A 20,235-nucleotide genomic window follows, 5' to 3' on the forward strand; every position below is an offset into this window, starting at 1 on the left:
ATGAAAAGCCATACCTTATCTGGCTGCTCTTACTTCCATTGCATTAATTTTAGCATTTAAGTTTTCTGTATTGTGTTACTGAAATGGCTGTTACACCTGAAATGGCTCTTCTGCTGGGAGCTGTAGGATGCCCCACGTTCAGAAAAGCAATGCTGCGGCCCACAGCACTGGTTCTGAAGGAACAGCTTTGATATCTGGTGTGAAGTGTGTGGTTTCCAGAAGAACATCAGAAGAGAAAACAAAGGGGAAAAAAAGAGGCATTTACAAAACAATAGACAAGACCATCAAATGTAATCATGCCTGGAAGGAAGTGTGAATAATTTCTGTGTATACTGAGAGATTTAAATAATCTAATTAGAGGAAGGTCATATACTGGAAAACAAAACATTGTCATGCGGTACCTTAAAGAAGAGGGTCTGAGAGGATGTTCTCATCGTAGTTTTCAGGGTGGCCTTCCTCTGACTTTTAAACGTTATTTTAATCCTGCATGGTTTTGTTTTTGTTTATATTGCAATATTGTCCATGAGTCCAGCCGAAATTATTGTCCATATGTTTTGGGCCCTATGCAAACAGGCACATTGAACCTGACCAGAAATTCGCTGCACAATTGCACTTTGAGGTGCTGGGTGTCACTAACAAAAAAATACTGTATTATATTAACATAATGGGCAACTGTCAGACTGTTTAGCAATGTCGAAGTTCCAGTGAGCCAGAGAGGTGGAGATGAGGGGAGGGTTTAAGTAGGGACATGCCGGGCAGAAAATGACTCTTGCAGTGTTGGCTCTGAGCACACGTAGGAGCTTGGGTTCTCAGCTGTCTGTGTTCAAAAATGGCGTATGGCTTGGTTTGTGCAGCTGTTGGAGCCTTTTCAACACTCATGCCCAGTCTCACAAGTGCTGTATAATCTTTTTAGCTGCATCTCCTTCCTTCCTTCCTCTTAGTGTTGTAAAATACAAAGCATGGATTCAAATACTGATCCAACTGGTCTTCTGGGCACTTTTGTGCCTCAGCCTAGGACTGCTCCTGAGTACCTCAGATTTCCTGGTTACAGGTGGGGTGCCTCCCAGTTGTGCTGTGTCAAAAGTTACAGAAAGGCTTGAGAGACAATGGTGGTTGTTGAATCTGTGTCAGATGTCAGTGTCATAAACTGATTACACAAACACAACTGCCTTTAGTTAATGATCAGCTAAATGTGGTTGGCGATTAGTCTGACATTAAACACTCCCTAGATACGATACAAAACTTCTTTCATATCCAGGGTTCCTTGCTGGCTTTTTCTCTCACCTCCAACATCAGGGTGCCAGGAGATTACACAATCATGCACTCACTTGCTCTTCATTGTCTTCCCTCTCCTTCCCCTCATCCTCCAAATCCTTCATAAATCATGACTTCTCCTTTGCATAATCTAACAACTCGTACATGAGAGGTGAAGAGTGGCATCTCCCCCCACCTTTGGCATTCAGATCGCCCTTTGCTTGGTGGTTTCTGGAAAGGCAGAGATGCCTCAAACCCACTCTCCAATATGCTGGAAGAGGGATTCATCTGATCTAGTCAACTGCCAATGCTGAAGGAAAACATACACCTGAAATCCCATTCCTCATGGTATTTAAGTTACTGATCCTGCAATGCGAAAGTGTTCATAGCCTACACTGAGCCTTCAAAAAAAATGGAGCAGAACTCACATTTTCATTTTAAAAAATGGCCAGCAGTGGACCAGCCTCATCTACTTTGCAGCATCCCAGGGCTGTGTCTCCAAAGCAGCAGGCTTCAGGAGGTTTAATGGTATGCCCTGAAGCCTTATATAAGCTTTATTGCCTCTGCACAGTGTTGTAAAAAATTCTGCATACTGTTGAATGATGGGTCTGCCTGAATGGAAAAAACAAAGAATACCTCATCCAGTAATTCAGAATTTTTGCTGTAAGAAGAGGGAAGACCCAAACTCACTGCTCTTTCCATTGCAGTGCCTTTGAGGCCTGCGTTTTCCCCCACCTTCATCTCAGGAGTGTAGGCTATAGGGAAACAAAAGCAGCCCTCATCATCCTTTTCACAGAATCATTTAGGTTGGAAAACACTTCCAAGATCATCTAGTCCAACCTTTCAGGGTTAAGCTGTGCTGTTCTGCAGGAATTCAAGATCAATGTCCCAGGCAGGGGTGTGACAGCCTATCATGAAGATCCTTTGCTATGAGGAAAGGGACAGGGGTCCATTGCCTTATCCAAGGTCTATTCAGACATTCGAAACAGCTCTCAAATCACAGACTATAACCCAGACCTTTCTCCTCCCAGGAAAGAGCCGGGATTACCAGACCTGAAAAATATTCCCTTTGAAACTCTTTGGCAAACTAGCATAGTTGCAGGTGGAAAGTTAGATCCCCATGTTTCTTTATAATCTCCATGACACAGCACTCTCCTGAGGCAAGTATGCCTGAACCTCCCCACCTAGGAAGTCTGAAGCTTTTACCGTCCCTCTTAGCAAACACAGTAGCTAGGAGGTATTAGCTGACTAATGAACAACTACCCACACATAGAGCAGCAGGCAAAGGGAAGTTGTTCTCACACACATGGCCTTGCACACAATCACTGTACCCTTGCTGTTTGAAGAAAATCCACTCCGTGTGTCAGGCACACACGAAGCATGCTTACCAATACCCTCGGGGGACCCCTTAAAGGACCTGAAGTGGGTTTGGCCGTGCCAAGATAACAACAGGCTTATACAGAGGGACCAGATAATGATCTTGCAGTACAAATGTATGCATTCATGGCTATTCTAAGACCAAAGGAGATAGACAGGGAGTTTGAAGAGGATGGTATAGGTGAGACTGACTTGGTAATGACAGCTCACTGAGCTTCTGTTTGCTTTGCTTAGGTTTCCTTGGAAAAAAAGTGGACGTGTTCAAAATTGAGACATCTGTGCCAATAAGCAATGAGAAAAGGCATGACTTGTTTTTACTTCAGAATAAACACAGTGAACCCTGCACTTTCGCCAGGCAGTTTTTGGCTAACCACGCTGACTCTGCCAGGATCCTGCACTGAGACTGTAAACCTCAGTAGGCTCTTTCAGTAGAAACACACATATTTTACAAGCATTTCTAAAGGACCTGTGATTACAGTATATACTCGGGTGGACACAGATTCTCTTAGGGAAAGATCAGATTCTCCAAAGTAAAATAGTAACAGAATAAACAGAAACAATTATTAATTTTTTTATATATATACTTTAACATCTATGGACAAAAACACCATGTAAGAACCAGGCAATTCTTTAGTCCCTTTGATAAGAACATACGTGTATTATCCACCTAGTCTGGCAACATTTAACATAGAAATTGTAATCCGTTAAAAGCATAAATCACTACAATATTGCAGATGCAGCAAAAAAACACGCCACCCAGCTTCTGGGAGATGCAGTGTAAGTGAACATGAATGCACTGGAGAAGAAAAGACTGCAGATTTCTCACAATCTTTCTGCTCCCAAAGTCAGATGCAGTATACTAATAACAAATCATATTTACACAAGAGGCAAGAGTAGTATCTGAGAACTTTATTACTGCTAGGCAAGAGGTCCCTAGGCAGTGCACAGATCACAAGGGTGAGAGTGCAAGCTCGTTTTATTTCCTTACTCTGGGCAATGTTTGAAGCCTGGACTTTATACACTGTACTTTACTGTTACCTATCCACATTTCCCTTCACTTCCCTTTGTTGCGACGGCGCCGCACTACAGGAGAGAGAGTGAACACCGAGTTCTTTGCTTCACAGTAGGCTTAGCTAAAGGACAGAAAAATTATTCGTGCGCGTATTCAATCACCACAATCAAGTTCTCTTATAAAAACTCCGCGAGGCAGAGGAGAGGAGCAGTTTAGCAGCCCAGCCCCACTGCAGGCCCAGAGTCCCCATCCGTGCCCGGAGGCCCTCCCGCACCCCGGCGGGACGGGACCGGCCCTGCCCGAACGCCCCCGGCCATTCCCGGCCCCGCGCCGAGCGGGCGGGGCGGTGCCGCCCCCCGCCCCCGGGGGAAGGAGGAGGCGGGGCGGCTTCGCTCGGCGTCCCCGCCATGAAACAGCCGCCTCGGCCCCGCGGCGGCCCTTTAAATAGCGGCCGCTGCCGCCGCCGCTCCTTTCGCAGTGGAGCGTCGAGCTGAGCCCGCCGAGCATCCTCCCCGGGCATCCCCGCCGCGTATTCCCGCCGCAGCGCTCCCGCTCGATCCGCGGTAAGTCTGCAGGCTGGGGCTGCGGTGCCGGCCGCGGGTCCCGCCGCTGCCGCCCCGGGGGCCGGGCGCGGCCGGGAAGCCGCTCCCTTCCCGCTGCGCTCCCAGGGATGGAGCCCGCGGGGTCGGCCCGGCCCGGGGAGAGCGCGGTCAGCTCGGCCCGCTCCCTTCGCCGGGGAGGAGGCGGGAGCTGCGGCCTCCTTTTCCTGGCCGAGGGGCTCCGGGGACCGGGCGCGGCCCGGGGTCCCGGCCCGGCCGGCTCTGCCCGCGGCCGTGGGGCCGCGCCGGAACGCGCCGTGCGCTGCCCGCGGCGGTGGGCGCTGCTCCTGCCCGGGACTGCCGTGGCATCAGCAATTCCCCGGCCCCAGGATGGTGGTGGCGGTGGCAGGATTCAAAGCGACCACAGAAACGCTTCCTCAGCCGTCTGTGTGTGCTGGCGCTCTGCTGGAGAGGGGCAGACTCCAAAGTCTTCCCGGGTGGGAGACGGGAGTAGCGGTTCGTTTCAAGAGACCAGCTGTAAGAAAATATTTCTGGGGCAGCATAATAAAATCTGAAATCATCAATACTGTGAGTTCCTTGAATTGTTGGCCACTGTTTCAATTTATAGCTCCTGATTTTCCTTTCCCCCCTCCTCTTACCAGAGCAATCATGTTTGAAATTAAGAAGATTTGCTGCATTGGTGCTGGTTATGTCGGTGGGCCAACCTGTAGTGTTATTGCCCAAATGTGTCCCAATATCAAAGTGACTGTCGTGGATGTCAATGAGGCCAGAATCAATGCCTGGAATTCAGACACACTCCCAATCTACGAGGTAAATGTCACTGTTGTCTCTTCTTCCAGCTAGTGTTGCATTTGCTTGCTTCCTGCCACATGGCATTTCCTCATAGCCCATTTCTGAAGCTTGTCAAGTTGAGCACAGTAATGCCCTTCAAAAAGTGTATTCTGGAACAGCTGCTTGTCACTACTGCTCGTTAAACCAGATTTTTTACATAACTTAATATGGCTGATGCAGGCAGGTATTAATGATTATATGAAGGGCTTAGTAAGGAAAATGTAATTCTGTATATAGTGAGTTGTGCTAAATCATGCTGAGTTTCTTTTGGGACCCAATTTAATCATAACATAGCCCTCTTGTTCTGTTATAGATATTATCTGTGGTGTTGTAGCACCATAAGAATGTGTAATATTGAATTGTAAGCTTTATTCACATTTTGAATACTGACAAAATCCAATCTGTGCTACTCAACTTTAACTATGTTGAAAGATGGGGACAGTTATGTTGCTGATTCACTTGTACCATAAACCTTCAATCTGACCTGGGAAGGCTAGGCCAAATGGATGTATCACACTGTCACTCCTTCATTACAAAGTGACTTGAATTTCAAAATATGTAGAGCAATTTTCTATTTTACTTCTCTTAGCATTTTTAATTCTCTACTCTTTTTCACCCTAAAAGAATAGGTCTCTTTTTCTTTCCTTTATTCTTTCATGAGATATATATTTTTTAGTTTTTACAGATTTGAGTTCTTTTCTTTACCAAGAGTGAAAAATTATCTTCACTTGTCTCCCAAAGACAAGGTATATGCCTAGTACTATCAGTTATTCTTTTGCTATAAGAAGTCTGTGCTGTAACACTAATGCACTTTTTTTCCCTCTAAAAACCAAAGTTGTAATGTGACTAAGTGAAGATGAATAGACCTCCTTTGTCATACAAATTCAAAGGAAAATGTGTATAATGTTCAGATTAGCAGGTGAGACATGAATAAAGGTTATGAAAGCAAGTACTTTGTTTTCTGTAAACACTTAGACTAAATGAGCTAAAGTAGACCTAGTCTTGGCAAGCTTTTTTTTTTTATTTTTTTCCCCTAAACCCAAAGTCACATCTGTTTCCTGGAATGGTGTCATTTGCTTACAACGAATGTACAAAAACTGCCAAGAGTTAGTTCAGACAGTTATAAAATTGAGTCATTGCACAGTGAGGTTTTTGTATCTTTTTTGCTTTGGGTTTTTTCTTTTTGCTGTCAGAAATTGTCTATTGGGCTGCCTTTCTATTTACCTCAAAGGAAAACTGTAGTTGGAACACTTGGTGGGTTGTAACGTGTTATTTTGCCTGTTCTGACTTTTGTTTTCCTTTTAAGTAAGTGGCATTTGATATAAAATGAGACAGTAAAAATGTCTTGCATAAGAAAGCTTCTGCTTTTTCTTCTCTCCATCCAGTGAACCTTTGCCTTTCTGGCATTTACTCAAAAATCTAACGTCATGATAGGTGTCTCAAGTTGGAGATTTGATTGCCAGGAGAAAGTGTATGACTATTCAAACAAAAAGTAAAGGCTTCTTTTATCTATGACAACTATATCTTAGTTAAATTCTTTTTCAGACCATTCTCATACAGAGGATTGCTCACACATGTGTGACCTCCTGCTTCTCTTGCCTGAGTGGAAGTGTTAAGGGAAGGGAAAATGTTATGTGTCTCTGGAAAGAATCTCATCATATTATGGCTGTGATTCTTCCTCCCGTACATGTGGTGCCATGACAAGCTTAATCTGGCCCAAAGATGGGTGGTTCCTAAAAGGAGTGGTCTTGATCACCCATGTGTCTCTGCTGCCTATCTTTCACTGGGTCTGGGCTTGCTGACTGGGTGGAAGACTTCTTTGTGGGCTGGGGTTTTTTTTGTGCTGATCAGTTTTTGAATCTACTTAAAATCCCTCTACAGGTATTTCTTTAATTGTTGCTCATGGTAATAGAATTAAGCATGGGAATAACTAGGGGCTAAAATCTGGCTGTACAGGTAACAGTTCAGTGTGGTGAAAGTTTCAAGACAGCATTCTGAGCCTTTCGAATAAGAAAGGGCTTTACTTTTTTCACAGTGTAAATCTATAGAACCTTGACTCATGGCAGACTGAAGACATGCTGCACTGAGGGAGGGGAAGTCTCTCTGTATCTGAAATGGTTTGATCATACAGTTTGTTGTTTTTCTAATTGCATTAACCTTAACTGGTTTTTTTTTCCAGCCAGGGTTAAAAGAAGTAGTAGAATCATGTCGAGGAAGAAACCTCTTCTTTTCCACCAGTATTGATGATGCCATTAGAGAAGCTGATCTTGTATTTATATCTGTAAGTTTAGTGGGAGAAGGTGGTTGTGTTTGGTTTTTTTTTTCTTTCTTATCAAATCATTATGTTGGTCTTCTTTCTGCCTTTGTTTTGTCATGTAGTTTCAGTTCGCAATGTCATGTCACTGTGTCACAGATTCTTGTCTTTCTGCGTACTGTAGGAAGAGTGTTGAGATTTTTTTTTTTTTTTAATAGCCAGCAACACCTTTGACAAATGAACAGGTTCTAAGTCAAAATGGTAATGATGTTTAGTTTGGTTATGTGTATGGAATCTTAGAGCCAAATGTAGTGCAGCTCTGTCATGCAGTGTACTACTGAAATCTGTGGGATCGTAATAATACTGATAAAGTTCCTAGAGAGGGATGCAAAATCATATGTTGGTTATTGGATTACAAAGATGACTTATTTCTAGAAACTTTTAAAAAATAGTGTATTAATGGAAGAGGGGATGGCTTTAATACTCTAGCTTTAATATTTTGAAGCTGTTGACACCACTGGAAAGAGGATCCAGTCAAATATGAACAGTGTGACCTTGCGTAATTTAGAATGTTGTTACTAATGCAGAATCCAAAAGAACTGTTTGCTATTTGTCTTGATAGGCCACAGTCGAGGGCTTTTCTATTACTGAAGTTCTTTTTTCTTGAGAGCTCCTCTTTGTTAGGGCACTGTAGTATGGAGCTCTCTTTCTGATAGTATTCTTCTCCATTCATTAAATCTAAAATGAATGCTGTGTGGCTGGATGACTGCCACTATTACTGCCCATATATTGCCACCTGTTCTTGGTTCAAAACATGCTGTTGCGTTATACATGTTGTTGCCATTTCTTCTCTCGGTTTGTAATGAAAAGGACCCTCTGTCTTAATCTAAAGGACGTGTTTTCCCTCATGTTGCCTTTTCTTTGTACTTCAGCGTAGTGATTTTCATCAGCTCTACACTTGGATTTCACTGCAAAGTGAGTTTAAACTATAGCTAGCTGCAAGGTTCTTTTGTGAACCTTTGCACTCTTAGTGTGGGACAGGTAACAGAAGGTGGCTGGCCACAATCATGAAGAAATTACTGGTGTTTCCAGAATAAGGACTATGTTTCACCAAAGCCTGTAGAGCTGCTATGAATTGCACTTGTTTAAATCCTGTTTGAATAGAGGCCAGCGAGCTTTCTGTAGAAAACAAAATGGATAATTGAGACAGCTAATAGCTGTTCATCTGATATGGTAACCAGAATAATTTTGGGGTAGAAGAATTTTCTGGGAAGGAAAAGTCTGTTAGTCTTGGCAATTTCACCTTGCCCTTAACACAAGAGTTACTGACCTGCAACATTTCTACACCTTTCATGTATCTGTAATTAGGTTAATACTCCAACAAAGACCTATGGAATGGGAAAAGGCCGAGCAGCTGATCTGAAATACATTGAAGCTTGCGCTAGAAGAATTGTACAGAATTCAAATGGCTATAAAATTGTCACTGAGAAAAGCACAGTTCCAGTACGTGCTGCAGAGAGCATTCGTCGAATATTTGATGCTAATACAAAGCCTAACTTGGATTTGCAGGTAAACATAAACTTTGAGTTGTGTATTTAAAGGCTGGTTGTTGCTTTTGTCTTTTATTTTGATTTTTGTTTTTTTCTGTGCCTGTAGGTGCTGTCCAACCCAGAGTTCCTTGCAGAAGGAACAGCCATCAAGGACCTGAAGAACCCAGACAGAGTGCTTATCGGTGGAGATGACTCTCCAGAGGGACAGAAAGCTGTCCGGGCTCTTTGTGCTGTTTATGAGCACTGGGTGCCCAAAGAAAAAATCCTCACAACCAATACGTGGTCATCAGAACTTTCTAAACTGGTTGGTGTTACTCACTGCTGTTTTCTGCAAAGAGCAAAGGGTAGAAGTGAGACCAAGCTCAGAAGCAGAATTTCAATGATACTGAGGGATGCAGCTAGGAAATACAGATGAGGCTGGGAGGACCCAATATGCATGTCAAAGGATATTAATCTCTTCCAGTTATCTCAGCTGAGCTAATAGATGATAACAACTTTCCATGAAGTCATTTTCTCACTCTTATTGCTGTGTTATTTATTACTAAGAATAAACCTCCAGTGCTACAGAAACTGATTGCCTCATAAAATGCTTCAAACTCTGCAAATTAAGCATTACAATGTTTCGCTTAGATCCCATTAACTGGCATCTATGTATTAAACTAGTTATGTTACCATTTTGTATGTCAACAGAGTTACATAGATACTGAAGTAATCCTTTCAGTAGCAACTCCCTTTGGTCTGTGAACATCTTCATTTCTGGAAAAATAAAGTTCTTTACTATGCTTTTTGTTTGCAGGCGGCTAATGCTTTCCTTGCCCAAAGAATCAGCAGCATTAACTCAATCAGTGCTCTGTGTGAAGCTACAGGAGCAGATGTTGAAGAAGTAGCAAGAGCTATTGGAACAGACCAAAGAATTGGAAATAAGTTTCTCAAAGCCAGTGTTGGTAAATGAAAAATTCCTACTTTTTTTTTTTTTTTTTTCCTTGGGCTTCTGTTTAACAGTGCAATAGGCTTACTAGTAGTGTTTTGAAGTAAGTAATCTAAAACTCTAAAATCTTCTACAGCATTAGAAATGCTTAATTCATGAAAATATTGCTGTAGATTACTAGTATAAATCTCTTTTTCTGGTTAAATGTCTAGGACTGAGGTTGCTCTAGACCCTGGCAATCTGAAACTGGAGAGTGCATGGTTTATCCTGCCTGTGACACTAGAAAGAAAAGCTGCAACTTTATTTTTCTGAAGCACTGTGGGTGATAGAGCTCTCCAAGAGGTCTTCCCAATTTTCACTGCTGCAATTTTGTTTGGCAGTTGCTGCCAGTGGCCTGAGAGAGGATGATACCTCTAGGTTGGAATGTGTGATGGCAGCTTCTAATTTGTAGGATGAATTCATAGAATCGTTAAGGTTGGAAATGACCTCCAAGATAGAGTCCAACCTTTGACTGTTCACCACCTTGTCAACTAGACCATGGCACTAAGTGCCACATCCAGTCATTTCTTGATTAGATTTACTAGAGAGTAAAACATCATAAAGTGGTGACAGTACATCAAACTTTGAAACTTCAGAACAAGACTAAAGCCTTATCTGTATGACTTCAAGCTAGAAAGTGTGACTTTAAAATAACCTTATTAATTATAACCTATCCTAGAGCCTATGTAAGAGTGAAAATTAGAGAGCAAATACATTACCAAAATCATTCTTAGATCATTATAATTCCTTCCTGCAACCGGACATACCTGTCTCGTATTGGCCTTTTCAGCCACCAATGCACTTGCAACAAACGTGGGTAGAGCCCTTCCCAAATCTTCGTTCGCGAAGCCCAGCCATGATAATTCCTTCCATAATGTGTTGTTTCTGGGATTCTGCTTGCTGAGCAAAGTTCTAGGTTCAAGGATCCCTCTAATTGTCTCAGTTGCCCCTTGGTCAGCTGTGGTGATCTTTGGTTCTTGGCAGTGATTAGATATCCATTTGGGGATGTGCGAGGAAAGACCTTAATGTTAACACACTTGTTCTGAGAAATATTAATCTAAATCTTGAGGTGGGGGGAGAGCAAGCCCAGGAGCTTGTCCACCCACTTATAATAAGATAGCCCATAGCTGCTTTTTTCATACCAATCCCGAAGTCTAGGTTAAAACTTTCATCAACTTCACTGGAACCTGAAGCAGACTTTAAGGCTTCTGTAACTGACAAAATAAGTAGGTCCAAGAGTTAGATTTTGAGAGATTATTAAGGTTTTTCATTTACTAGCAGTGAAATACTAGGAAAAATTATAATGCTAACTGTGCCAATGATTACCAAAAACTACTTGATTCCAAAAATTGGCTTAGATCAGTACCATAGTCACCTGTAAAATAACCATTTGCTCTTTCAGGGTTTGGAGGTAGCTGTTTTCAGAAGGATGTCTTGAATTTAGTGTACCTCTGTGAGGCACTGAACTTACCTGAGGTAGCTCGCTACTGGCAACAGGTACAAATTCTTCACCATTTTTTTTTTTTTTGAGAGGGTGATGTTTCTTCAGCACTCAGCTTATAAGCATTGTCCACATATATATAATCTGTGTTTCAGCTCTAAGGAGCACATACCTTAATGCTGATCACCTTAATATTTTAGTGGTATTTGATACTTGTGGGTTCTTAGGCTTTCTGGGGGTGAATTAAGTTGTCTGGATCAAATGATTTGGGAAGTTGTCTAAAAGCAGCAATAGAAAATGTGAAGTATAAGCATATGGTTCCTGTCCTCCTCTTGCAGTTGGGTATCTCTGTCCACTTTGAATTCAGAACTTGTGATCTTTTCCTCAGGGTCTACTTTTATGGTTCTGAAAGAACTGAGTAGAACTTACTAATTTTTTTTTTTAATAAACACGGTTGCTGTTGTTCCCCAGTATAATGTTAGGAATGGTTGGGAAGATGTAGATGCTCTCAGGCCTAGCTCCAATGCAACAATACTGTGATACTCAGTCTGTACTAGCAAGTGTTTCCCTATTAACACTTCACCTTTCTTCCCAGTCCTGAATGAAAAGCAGCTTTGAGATGTGTGGTATGGTCAAAAAACCACCTATGTTTTTTTTGTCCTGATTTATCTGTGGTGGTCAAGTATAAGGCTCCCTAGTGGATGCCCCCAGAACACTAAGCACACAATTTGCCTACCTTATTAGCAACTTCACTTTCTTTAATCTTCATTCTAGGTAGCCTTTTTCCCCCCTCACTCTTCTCCATCCCAGTCTGCTGCCAAATAAACAACCTGCCCATAATCATGACTTCATCACTGGTCAGTTGTGCTCCATCTGTACTGAAGTACAGTATTTCTTATATCATTATCTAGGTCATCGGGGCCACATGGTACTGTTCATGGGATTACTTAGGCTTTTTTGCTTTGGCAAGATTCTATTCCCCCAAAGATCCCTAATAATCCCTTCAAATGTCTGAAGCTTGGCTGGATCTCCCTCGTAATTCCCTCATAACTACCTGTAAAACACAGCCATGTCTGAGTGCTCTTTGTGACTTCTGTCAGCTTCTTCCATTCCCTGTGATGTCCAGTGGCTCTCTATGTTCTGTTCAGGTAGTTTAACTTCCAGCCAGGGGCTAGTCAGCAATAACTTACGTTAATTGCTTGGGACAAGGAAGACGTGGGTTTTATGCCATCTGCCTTCCAAGGTTCTGGATTGACATCTTCCTTAAAAACATCCTTCATTACAATAGCCTAGTCCACGGTGGAGAGGCTTGTGAGTCCATCAGTACAGAGACCTTGTGCAAGCATCCAGGAGAGGCTTGGTTCAGTATAGGACTTGGATGCATTGCCACAGTAGGAAAGAAGACAAGCCATAGGTTCTCATGTTTGCTTCAAGAACTACTGCTTTTACTAAGTGTAAGATGTAAGCAGACAATAGACAATCCCTGGAACAGTGGGAGCTGCAGGAACCAGCATGTTACCTCACTGATAATCTAATGTATAGGGGAAAATTAATACTGTCTTGAAAGAAAAACAAAATTAGTTTGGCTCTGTCCTCTGAGATCACAAGGGTCCTTCTCAAAATGCAGCCTACTTGGTATCTTGGCAATGCAAACACATAGAAACACTTAGAGTTTGCTCTGTCTGGAGGGTTTTTTTTATTTAACAAAAGCCTAAAAGGTTGCCTTGTTACTGTAAAAAAACTAGTTAAAGTACTTTTAGTGCTTTTATGCTCTCTTACTCTCTTTTAAGAGCAGTGTTTCTCTATGGCTTACTCAGCTGTGGATAAATCAGATCGTAAGAACAGGTGCTGCAGAGTTAGGGTAAGGTAAAATGCTATGCTCGGGTAGTGCAACCCCCTGCCTGCAACTCTGCTTCCCCAGAGCACTGTCATCTCACAGAGGTCTGTGTGCCCCAGCCCACACTGGGGGCTCAAGGCATGTAATGCACACATGTGCACCCATATAAGCAACTGTGTGAGCCCCTTCTTTGTGGCCGGAGTGCTGCACTCTCAGCAGCCCATGCACATAGGACAGCTCAGACCAGGTGCAAATTCTGCAGGATATGCTGATCAGAACAGTCCCAGAATCCTAAGTTTTATTCTCTCTTGACTTTAGACAGGGCAGGAGTCTCTAATACCAGAATCTTCATTCCTTGAAAACTTAACCTACAGAAAGAAATATATTCCTCTTGCCCTATCAGCTGTACCTTCATTGCCTGACACTGCCCTGTTGAATTGCAAAAATCTCACTGCTTTTATTTCTTTTCCTCAAATGAATCTAGTTCACCAATATCCTTCTACTGTATAGTTTGTTATATATTTGTTTTGTAGGCTGCTGCTGTTAATTCTTGATTTGGGTTAATTTCAAAAACCCAGAGGGATGTGTGTAGGTCCTTGCAGTCCACTTTGAATACTGACTGGGTGGGGGAACATACCTTTCCTATTCGAACAGTGACCCCAGTGCCTTCTGTGTGTAAGGGCTGGAGATCAAAGTATTGAAGCAGGCTGGAGGAAAGCACAGGAACAGCTTGTGATTGAACCCACTTTTATTTAATAACAAAATAACAAAAGTGAGGCATTTAAAAATGTGGTTGAATTACACTAGTTTTGTGTATTGTTATCTGTTAGTGTGCATTAAAAAGGCTAAAAATGTTCTCACAGTTGTTACACGTGGCGTGTAAAGAAGTGTGGGTCTGGCAATGGGATGTCCATGTGACATCAAATACTCTAACAATGAAATTGTATTCTAGGCAGAAACATGGAAAGCAATAAGTTATAGTTTCCTTAAAAACAATCTGAAAAAAACCGAGACTTTAAACTAGATAATGAATGATAGGATGTGTGTATGTGTATCTGTAGTCACTGATTAAAATAGGATTTATCTCATAATTTGATAAATTAAATCTATCTTTGGATTACTTATGATACTGAGTAAAAATATGTAGCTTTCTCTTTTAAGCCTCTGTTAAACTTGTGTGGGTAGCTTGGTTTGATTGTTAATAGAATCTGTTTATAGTTAAAATGTCTCCCTTCTGTACCATCGTGCCTTATATCATTTCAGGTCATAGACATGAATGATTATCAGAGGAGAAGATTTGCTTCCCGCATCATTGACAGCTTGTTCAATACTGTCACTGACAAGAAGATTGCTATTTTAGGGTTTGCATTCAAAAAGGATACTGGGGACACAAGGTAAGAAAGCGAGCACAGTTCACTAACATGGATTCCCTACAGTTGTCACCAGCCATGCAGCTAAACCCCCCAATTGAATTGCATTAATAAAAATAGATCAGATATGGGACCCTTCATTGCTTGTGACTGAATTGGTTTGTAAAAAGGGTTGGTCTTTCTTATGTGGGTGAGACAATTGATTCTTGACCTCTACAACGTACTTGACTCATTCAGAAGATCAAGCAGACAACTCTATTTCTTGCTAACTTGCATACGCAAAGATAAATTTTGAGAGTCCTTTCGTTCTCCACAGAAATGAATGCAAACATTTTTGCAGCTGGTTCTAAATTACTGTGTAAAGCCAAAGTTTTGGCTTTGTTTCCTGAGGGTGTTTATTTCTGTTTTCTTGTGAAGCTCAAACTTGATACAACTCTTCAACTGCAGTTTGTGGGGGATGCTTATAAGCTCTGTGCCTTCTTAATTATGGTCATTAGGAGTCCTGGGACTTACTATCTCTCTTGCATGACTCAGCAAGAGAGATACAGACTTGGTTTTCATATTACTCTCCTTGGTGTCCCTCAAGATTTCAGGTTTGTTGCTGGCGTGGTTGCCACTAAGATATTGAATGTAAAACTGTTATAAAAGCTTTGTCATTGCATATAATGATAGCTGAAGACTTTCATTACTTAGAACATGCCACTTGGTTCTTTAATTGATTCTCTTCCCTAGGGAGTCATCCAGTATCTACATTAGCAAGTATTTAATGGATGAAGGAGCAAAGCTCCATATATATGACCCTAAAGTACCTAAAGAACAAATCATTTTGGATCTCTCGCATCCCGGTGTCTCAGAAGATAACCAAGGTAAAAATGCTCATGTGAAGCTTACTCCCCACTTCCAACCCTATTCTCAATATACACGGGGTCTGTTTAAATATTACACATTCGTTTTCAGCATGACATTTGTGCTGTTGGTTACACTTATTAGAAGGTTGTCATAGCTCAGAGGATTACTCTAACTCTTCTCCCTTTCCCCGTAGCTTTTATAGATAAATGCTAATTCTGGACTATTGTATATTTTTCTTTAGATAATATTCATTTGAATAGATGCCAAGAGTTTTCCCTCTGCATAATTAAAAGAAGGAGAGACTAGTGCCATTCTGACAGCTCCATTTTGTCTTGAGTTCTGTCTTGCATTAGTTCCTTCTTGCGTATCTAAAATGGAATTAAAGAAGTAGTTCTGGAATTCATGGTTGAGCATTCTCTCTTCCTTCATATCACTTCCAAATTCATTCCAACTTCCAAATTCCTTAAATTCAAGAAGATGTTAAAGTAATCATCTGTGATTAAAAATTTCTTGGGGAGAAGCAGGGAGTATTTGGGACCTCTGTTTTCTTATTAGGAAGGGAGGAAAATGGAGTTGATGGAGGGGGAGAATAGATCAGCCTTGTAAAGGTGAAGAGAATGGAGGAAAAATGAGCTGTGATGAAGAAGAGTGAAGGGTGGACATTGTTTGTAATGCCCTTGAATTTAGAGGGAAAGGGCAGGCTGGCCTCTAGGCATCTACTCAGGCAGTCAGAGAATGAAGGCAGCCCCCGGGAGCCATGTGTATCTTCTCTAGTGTGAACTGAGTGTTAAATAGAAACTGTGATGTGCTGCTATTGTACAGACAGTGACCTTTGTGAGAGCTGGCATTTGAACATGCCATAGTACCTTCTAATTCTAGAGATGTGCTTGACTGTTTACATTGAATTTGAATGCTGGACTTGAAACATTTAAGTGCTCTGACACTATTCTGATGCCAGATACAAGCTGCTTTCATTTAAATAAGTAAAATCAAAGTGACAAGTGTCTTGATAGAAAATGTCTCTAAGTGAGTGACTGCTTGTTTGTGCAGGGCAAGGAAGGAGACTCCTTTGCCAGGAGCATGCCAGCTTGATGCTAAAGGTGTGTGCAGAATAAGACTTTATTTTCCTTCTGTTACAGTGTCTCGGTTGGTCACTATCAGTCAAGATCCCTACGAAGCCTGTGATGGAGCTCATGCCCTTGTAATTTGCACTGAATGGGACATGTTTAAGGTGAATGTTATCTTTATTTTAAACTAAAGGAAAAGAGAGGAAGTGTACTGTTATTTATTTTATTTGCTTTAATTACCCTTTACAGGAGTTGGATTATGAACGTATTCATAAGAAAATGCTAAAGCCTGCATTTATCTTTGATGGTAGGAGAGTTCTAGATGATCTCCACAATGAGCTACAAGTCATTGGCTTCCAGGTAATCAGCTGGCTGATGCTGCTTATGTTTCTTTCCTTTTGTTCTCTTCCCTCTTCAATGACTGAGTAGTAAGGGAAAAAAAACCTTTTCAGGTAAGGACTTAGATGTAAACCTGTCTATTCCTGAGTCTCTTCACTACTGCTCTCTTCCTCCATTATCTTAATAGAGCATCAGTCAATGAAATTATTAAAATTCAAGCTACTTCAGAGTATGCCATCAATATTTAGCAGTATAAGCCTTAGAATCATAGAATCATTTTCCCCTACCTAGAAACTTATTTTGATACCACTACCATCAAAAAAAAAAAAAAAAAAAAGACAGGGTATACAAAGATGTATCTGAAGATAAGTCAGTGCTTGAGTGTTACACTGGAGGTTAGAAAAGTTGACTGATTAGTCCTTTGTGATTGATTAAGATCAACCAGAAGATCAGAACAGTGGTGTTTGTTTACACCAAACAGAGAACCCAGAAGCAAATGCTTAACTTTTTATCTGAGCATTTTGCTAAGATAATAGCAAATTCTACATCAAATTATAACCCATGTCATATTTCTCCTAGGAACTTCTCTTCTGAAGTCTTTCATGGCTTAAAGGCTTTCCAGATCACAGACTGTACCTTTGCATTTCTTTTATGAAATTCTAGTTGAATTTTTAACCAATTTGTGAGTTTGCCATCCAGAATCCTGTTGGTCACCCAGGTTTATTATCCAGATTTTTCATTCAGAATATCATTACAAAGACATTTAACAATTGACCTATATTCTCTGCATAAACCAATAAAATGGATTTTGTCTATAATGGACAATATTTAAGTTTTTAGGACCCTAGTCTTTAACTTCCCTTGTTAAAAGCTGTTGGATTAAACAGCCTGATGCTAATAGTAATTCCATTGTGTACTGTCCAAACTGATGAATTTGAGTTGCTTTAAACTTTTTCTTAAACTGGCATTTAAATAACTTATAGCACACCTACCACTTCAATTATAACCCGTTTCCACAGTGGAAGCTTAATTCAGGATATATGAATGTGAAGCTCTGTGATTCTAGGCAAAGTAATTTCTCCTCAGGTCTCAAGCAGGGAAAGCCTTGACTGAAGGGCTTGAAGCACTTTTGGCATAGACACAGACTTTTGGCATTTGACCAGTAGTAAAATTGCCAAATCCCTGAATAATCTGATAGAAGCATCTCGGCCAGACCCAATAAGAATAAAATCTACAAGCCAGATGCATGTTTCAGGTGTTTCATTCCCTGTACTCCTGAATACTGTGATTATTCGTATAATGGCTACAGGATTTCTCTCTTGATATTTTTTCCCTGTTTAAGCTACAGTTATTGACACTGTTTGTGAACCAGCTTGTATAAATTGATCTAACCAGGCAGTTGAAGCTGTTAATGGACAGTTATAGTACATACAGCTCACTTGACTCTTTAAACAACTCTCTTCAGAGTTAACTCAGCTATCTGTCTAGAATATACTAATCAAAATTTTGTTAAAATAGTTTAAGTATTTTGTCTTTTGGTGCTTTGCATCTGACCTGCATTATTTAAGAGGAAAGCTACAGCTCTGCTTATTTACTGAGTGTCTGAACTGTCTTACTGGTTGGTGTTTTGTTTTCTACAAGCTCCGTCCTTAGTGATTTACATTAGTGTCACCTAGAAATTAGAGGAACTTGCCTTGCTTTTTGAATTTTGCACTACCTGGTTTGTGTGTGTGTTGGCTTTGTTACATGCTTTCTCTTGGATAGTGTTGGCTGCCTTTAGCCTTTCAGAGTTGCGTTGCTTCAAAAAAACAATCTGCAATAAGGAGGGAAAAAGATTTTTCAATGCTAATGTAGTATAAATTTTTAGGAAAAGGAGTCCAAACCTACATTTTATGAATACCAAGAAATATTTTATGGTATTTGGTAGTCCTATGGAAGCTGAGGCAGGTGAATATTCAAATTAGCAAGATGTGGCTTTAAGTAGGTAAAGCAGGCACCTGCAAAAGGCTGGTTGTTTGCTGGTTTTTTTTAAACAAACTCTTTGCAACTCCAGTGACAGAAACTGTCCCTGGGCACACTGTGCTTTGTGGCTTGTGTTATTCTAGTGTTCATGAAATGCAGTCATGATCCTGAATTTAACTTGTAGGTTCCTCATAGGCTGGCGTGATTATGTTAGCTTGCCACACTCACTTGTTATATGTGTTTTCTGTTTCAGATTGAAACAATTGGGAAGAAGGTGTCAGCCAAAAGAATTCCTTTTGCTTCTTCGTGTGAAATTCCTAAGTTCAGCCTGCAGGACCCACCTGTCAAAAAACCTAGAGTATAATGTTTAATAGGTACTGAAGGAATTCTGTGGATTTTCTTAGTGAAAATAACTGTAAGCCTATGCTTTTTTGTAAGGAATTATATTTTTCATAAACTAAACCAGTTTTAGAAATGGTACCTGATACATGTGAAATCAGTCTCTTTTCAAATCTATTTTTATAGAAATTTTTTTTTGTTACTGAAGATGGTACAGACCTGTTTTTAATAATGAATCATCTTTTAAGTGGAAAAGTTACTTTCAAACTGCAGATTTCTGCTTCCAGAAATGTTCCTAAACAGCACTTTAAATGTTTCAAGTGATATAAAAGCAAAAGAAATAGAATATCCTTTTACCTTAGTCCAGTATGGATGATGATCAGGAACTCTGGTCTTACCAATTTTTCGTTTTCTTGTGGGGTGACTCTTTGCCCAGTTAAACGCTTGCTCTAACTGGCATTGAAACCAAAAGATCAGTTCTTAGTAAACTGGCAGGCTTTAGGTCCAGCCCTAAAATAGAACTGACTGCAGCAATAACATCCCATTCCTGGCTGGGATCAGTTGGCAGTGATACAGTCTGAACTGCATCTGTTGGAAGCTGGATAGTTCTGCATGCATCAGTCGTGTCATTAATGCAGGTGTGGACCAGCAGCTATGAACTGATCCACTGGTAGATCTTCAGTTTTGATTCTTTGGTTGTCTTGCCTACATTCCATGTGCAGCCACACAAATTATTGATTTAATCAGATTCCTGGGGCAGGTATTTCCTAAGTTACAGCAATGCAACATATCTTCAGCAGAGGAGCATTCTGCTTGTTTGAACATTGAACTTAAGCAGAATTACCTTAATTTGGTGTCAGCCCAAGTAGAAAGCAAATACTGGCTTTGATTGTTACCTCATGGTTATTTTTTTCCTTCATTCTGCTTACATACTTCATCTGAAAGCAGCTTTTTTAATGAGTCTGCACAAAATTAATCTCTGCTGTGAAGAAATTATTAAAAATAAATTCAGCCCCAAAAGTTAGTCAGCTTGCTACCTCATTTAATTAGCAGGAATAAATAATTCCTATGTTATCTCGATATTTTTGCCTTTACTGTTACTTTATTTCTACCTGTTTTTATTATTCTCAATTGGCCAGTGCTATTAAAATCCTTGAGATGACAGTGTTTGTGTTTGGCTTATTGCATGGGGTTGTGAAACGGAGGGGAGGATAGAGAAGGATGAC

The 20,235-nt window shown here is 40.9% G+C and overlaps 1 protein-coding gene across 1 annotated transcript; it reads left to right on the forward strand.

Annotated features, from left to right (window-relative positions):
- Window positions 1-4,036: 4,036 nt before the first annotated feature.
- On the forward strand, window positions 4,037-20,173 carry UGDH (UDP-glucose 6-dehydrogenase). Its single transcript, XM_027746782.2, has 12 exons — window positions 4,037-4,206; window positions 4,845-5,013; window positions 7,214-7,315; window positions 8,657-8,857; window positions 8,945-9,142; window positions 9,635-9,782; window positions 11,208-11,302; window positions 14,347-14,477; window positions 15,186-15,319; window positions 16,442-16,533; window positions 16,619-16,729; window positions 18,924-20,173. The coding sequence occupies exons 2-12, from the start codon at window positions 4,852-4,854 to the stop codon at window positions 19,032-19,034; spliced, it is 1,485 nt and encodes a 494-aa protein (XP_027602583.1). The 5' UTR covers window positions 4,037-4,206; window positions 4,845-4,851; the 3' UTR covers window positions 19,035-20,173.
- Window positions 20,174-20,235: the final 62 nt, after the last annotated feature.

Source organism: Pipra filicauda, unplaced genomic scaffold (assembly GCF_003945595.2).
Source record: "Pipra filicauda isolate LSUMZ 115617 unplaced genomic scaffold, ASM394559v2 scaffold38_size3968069_pilon, whole genome shotgun sequence".
Classification (NCBI taxonomy): Eukaryota; Metazoa; Chordata; class Aves; order Passeriformes; family Pipridae; genus Pipra; species Pipra filicauda.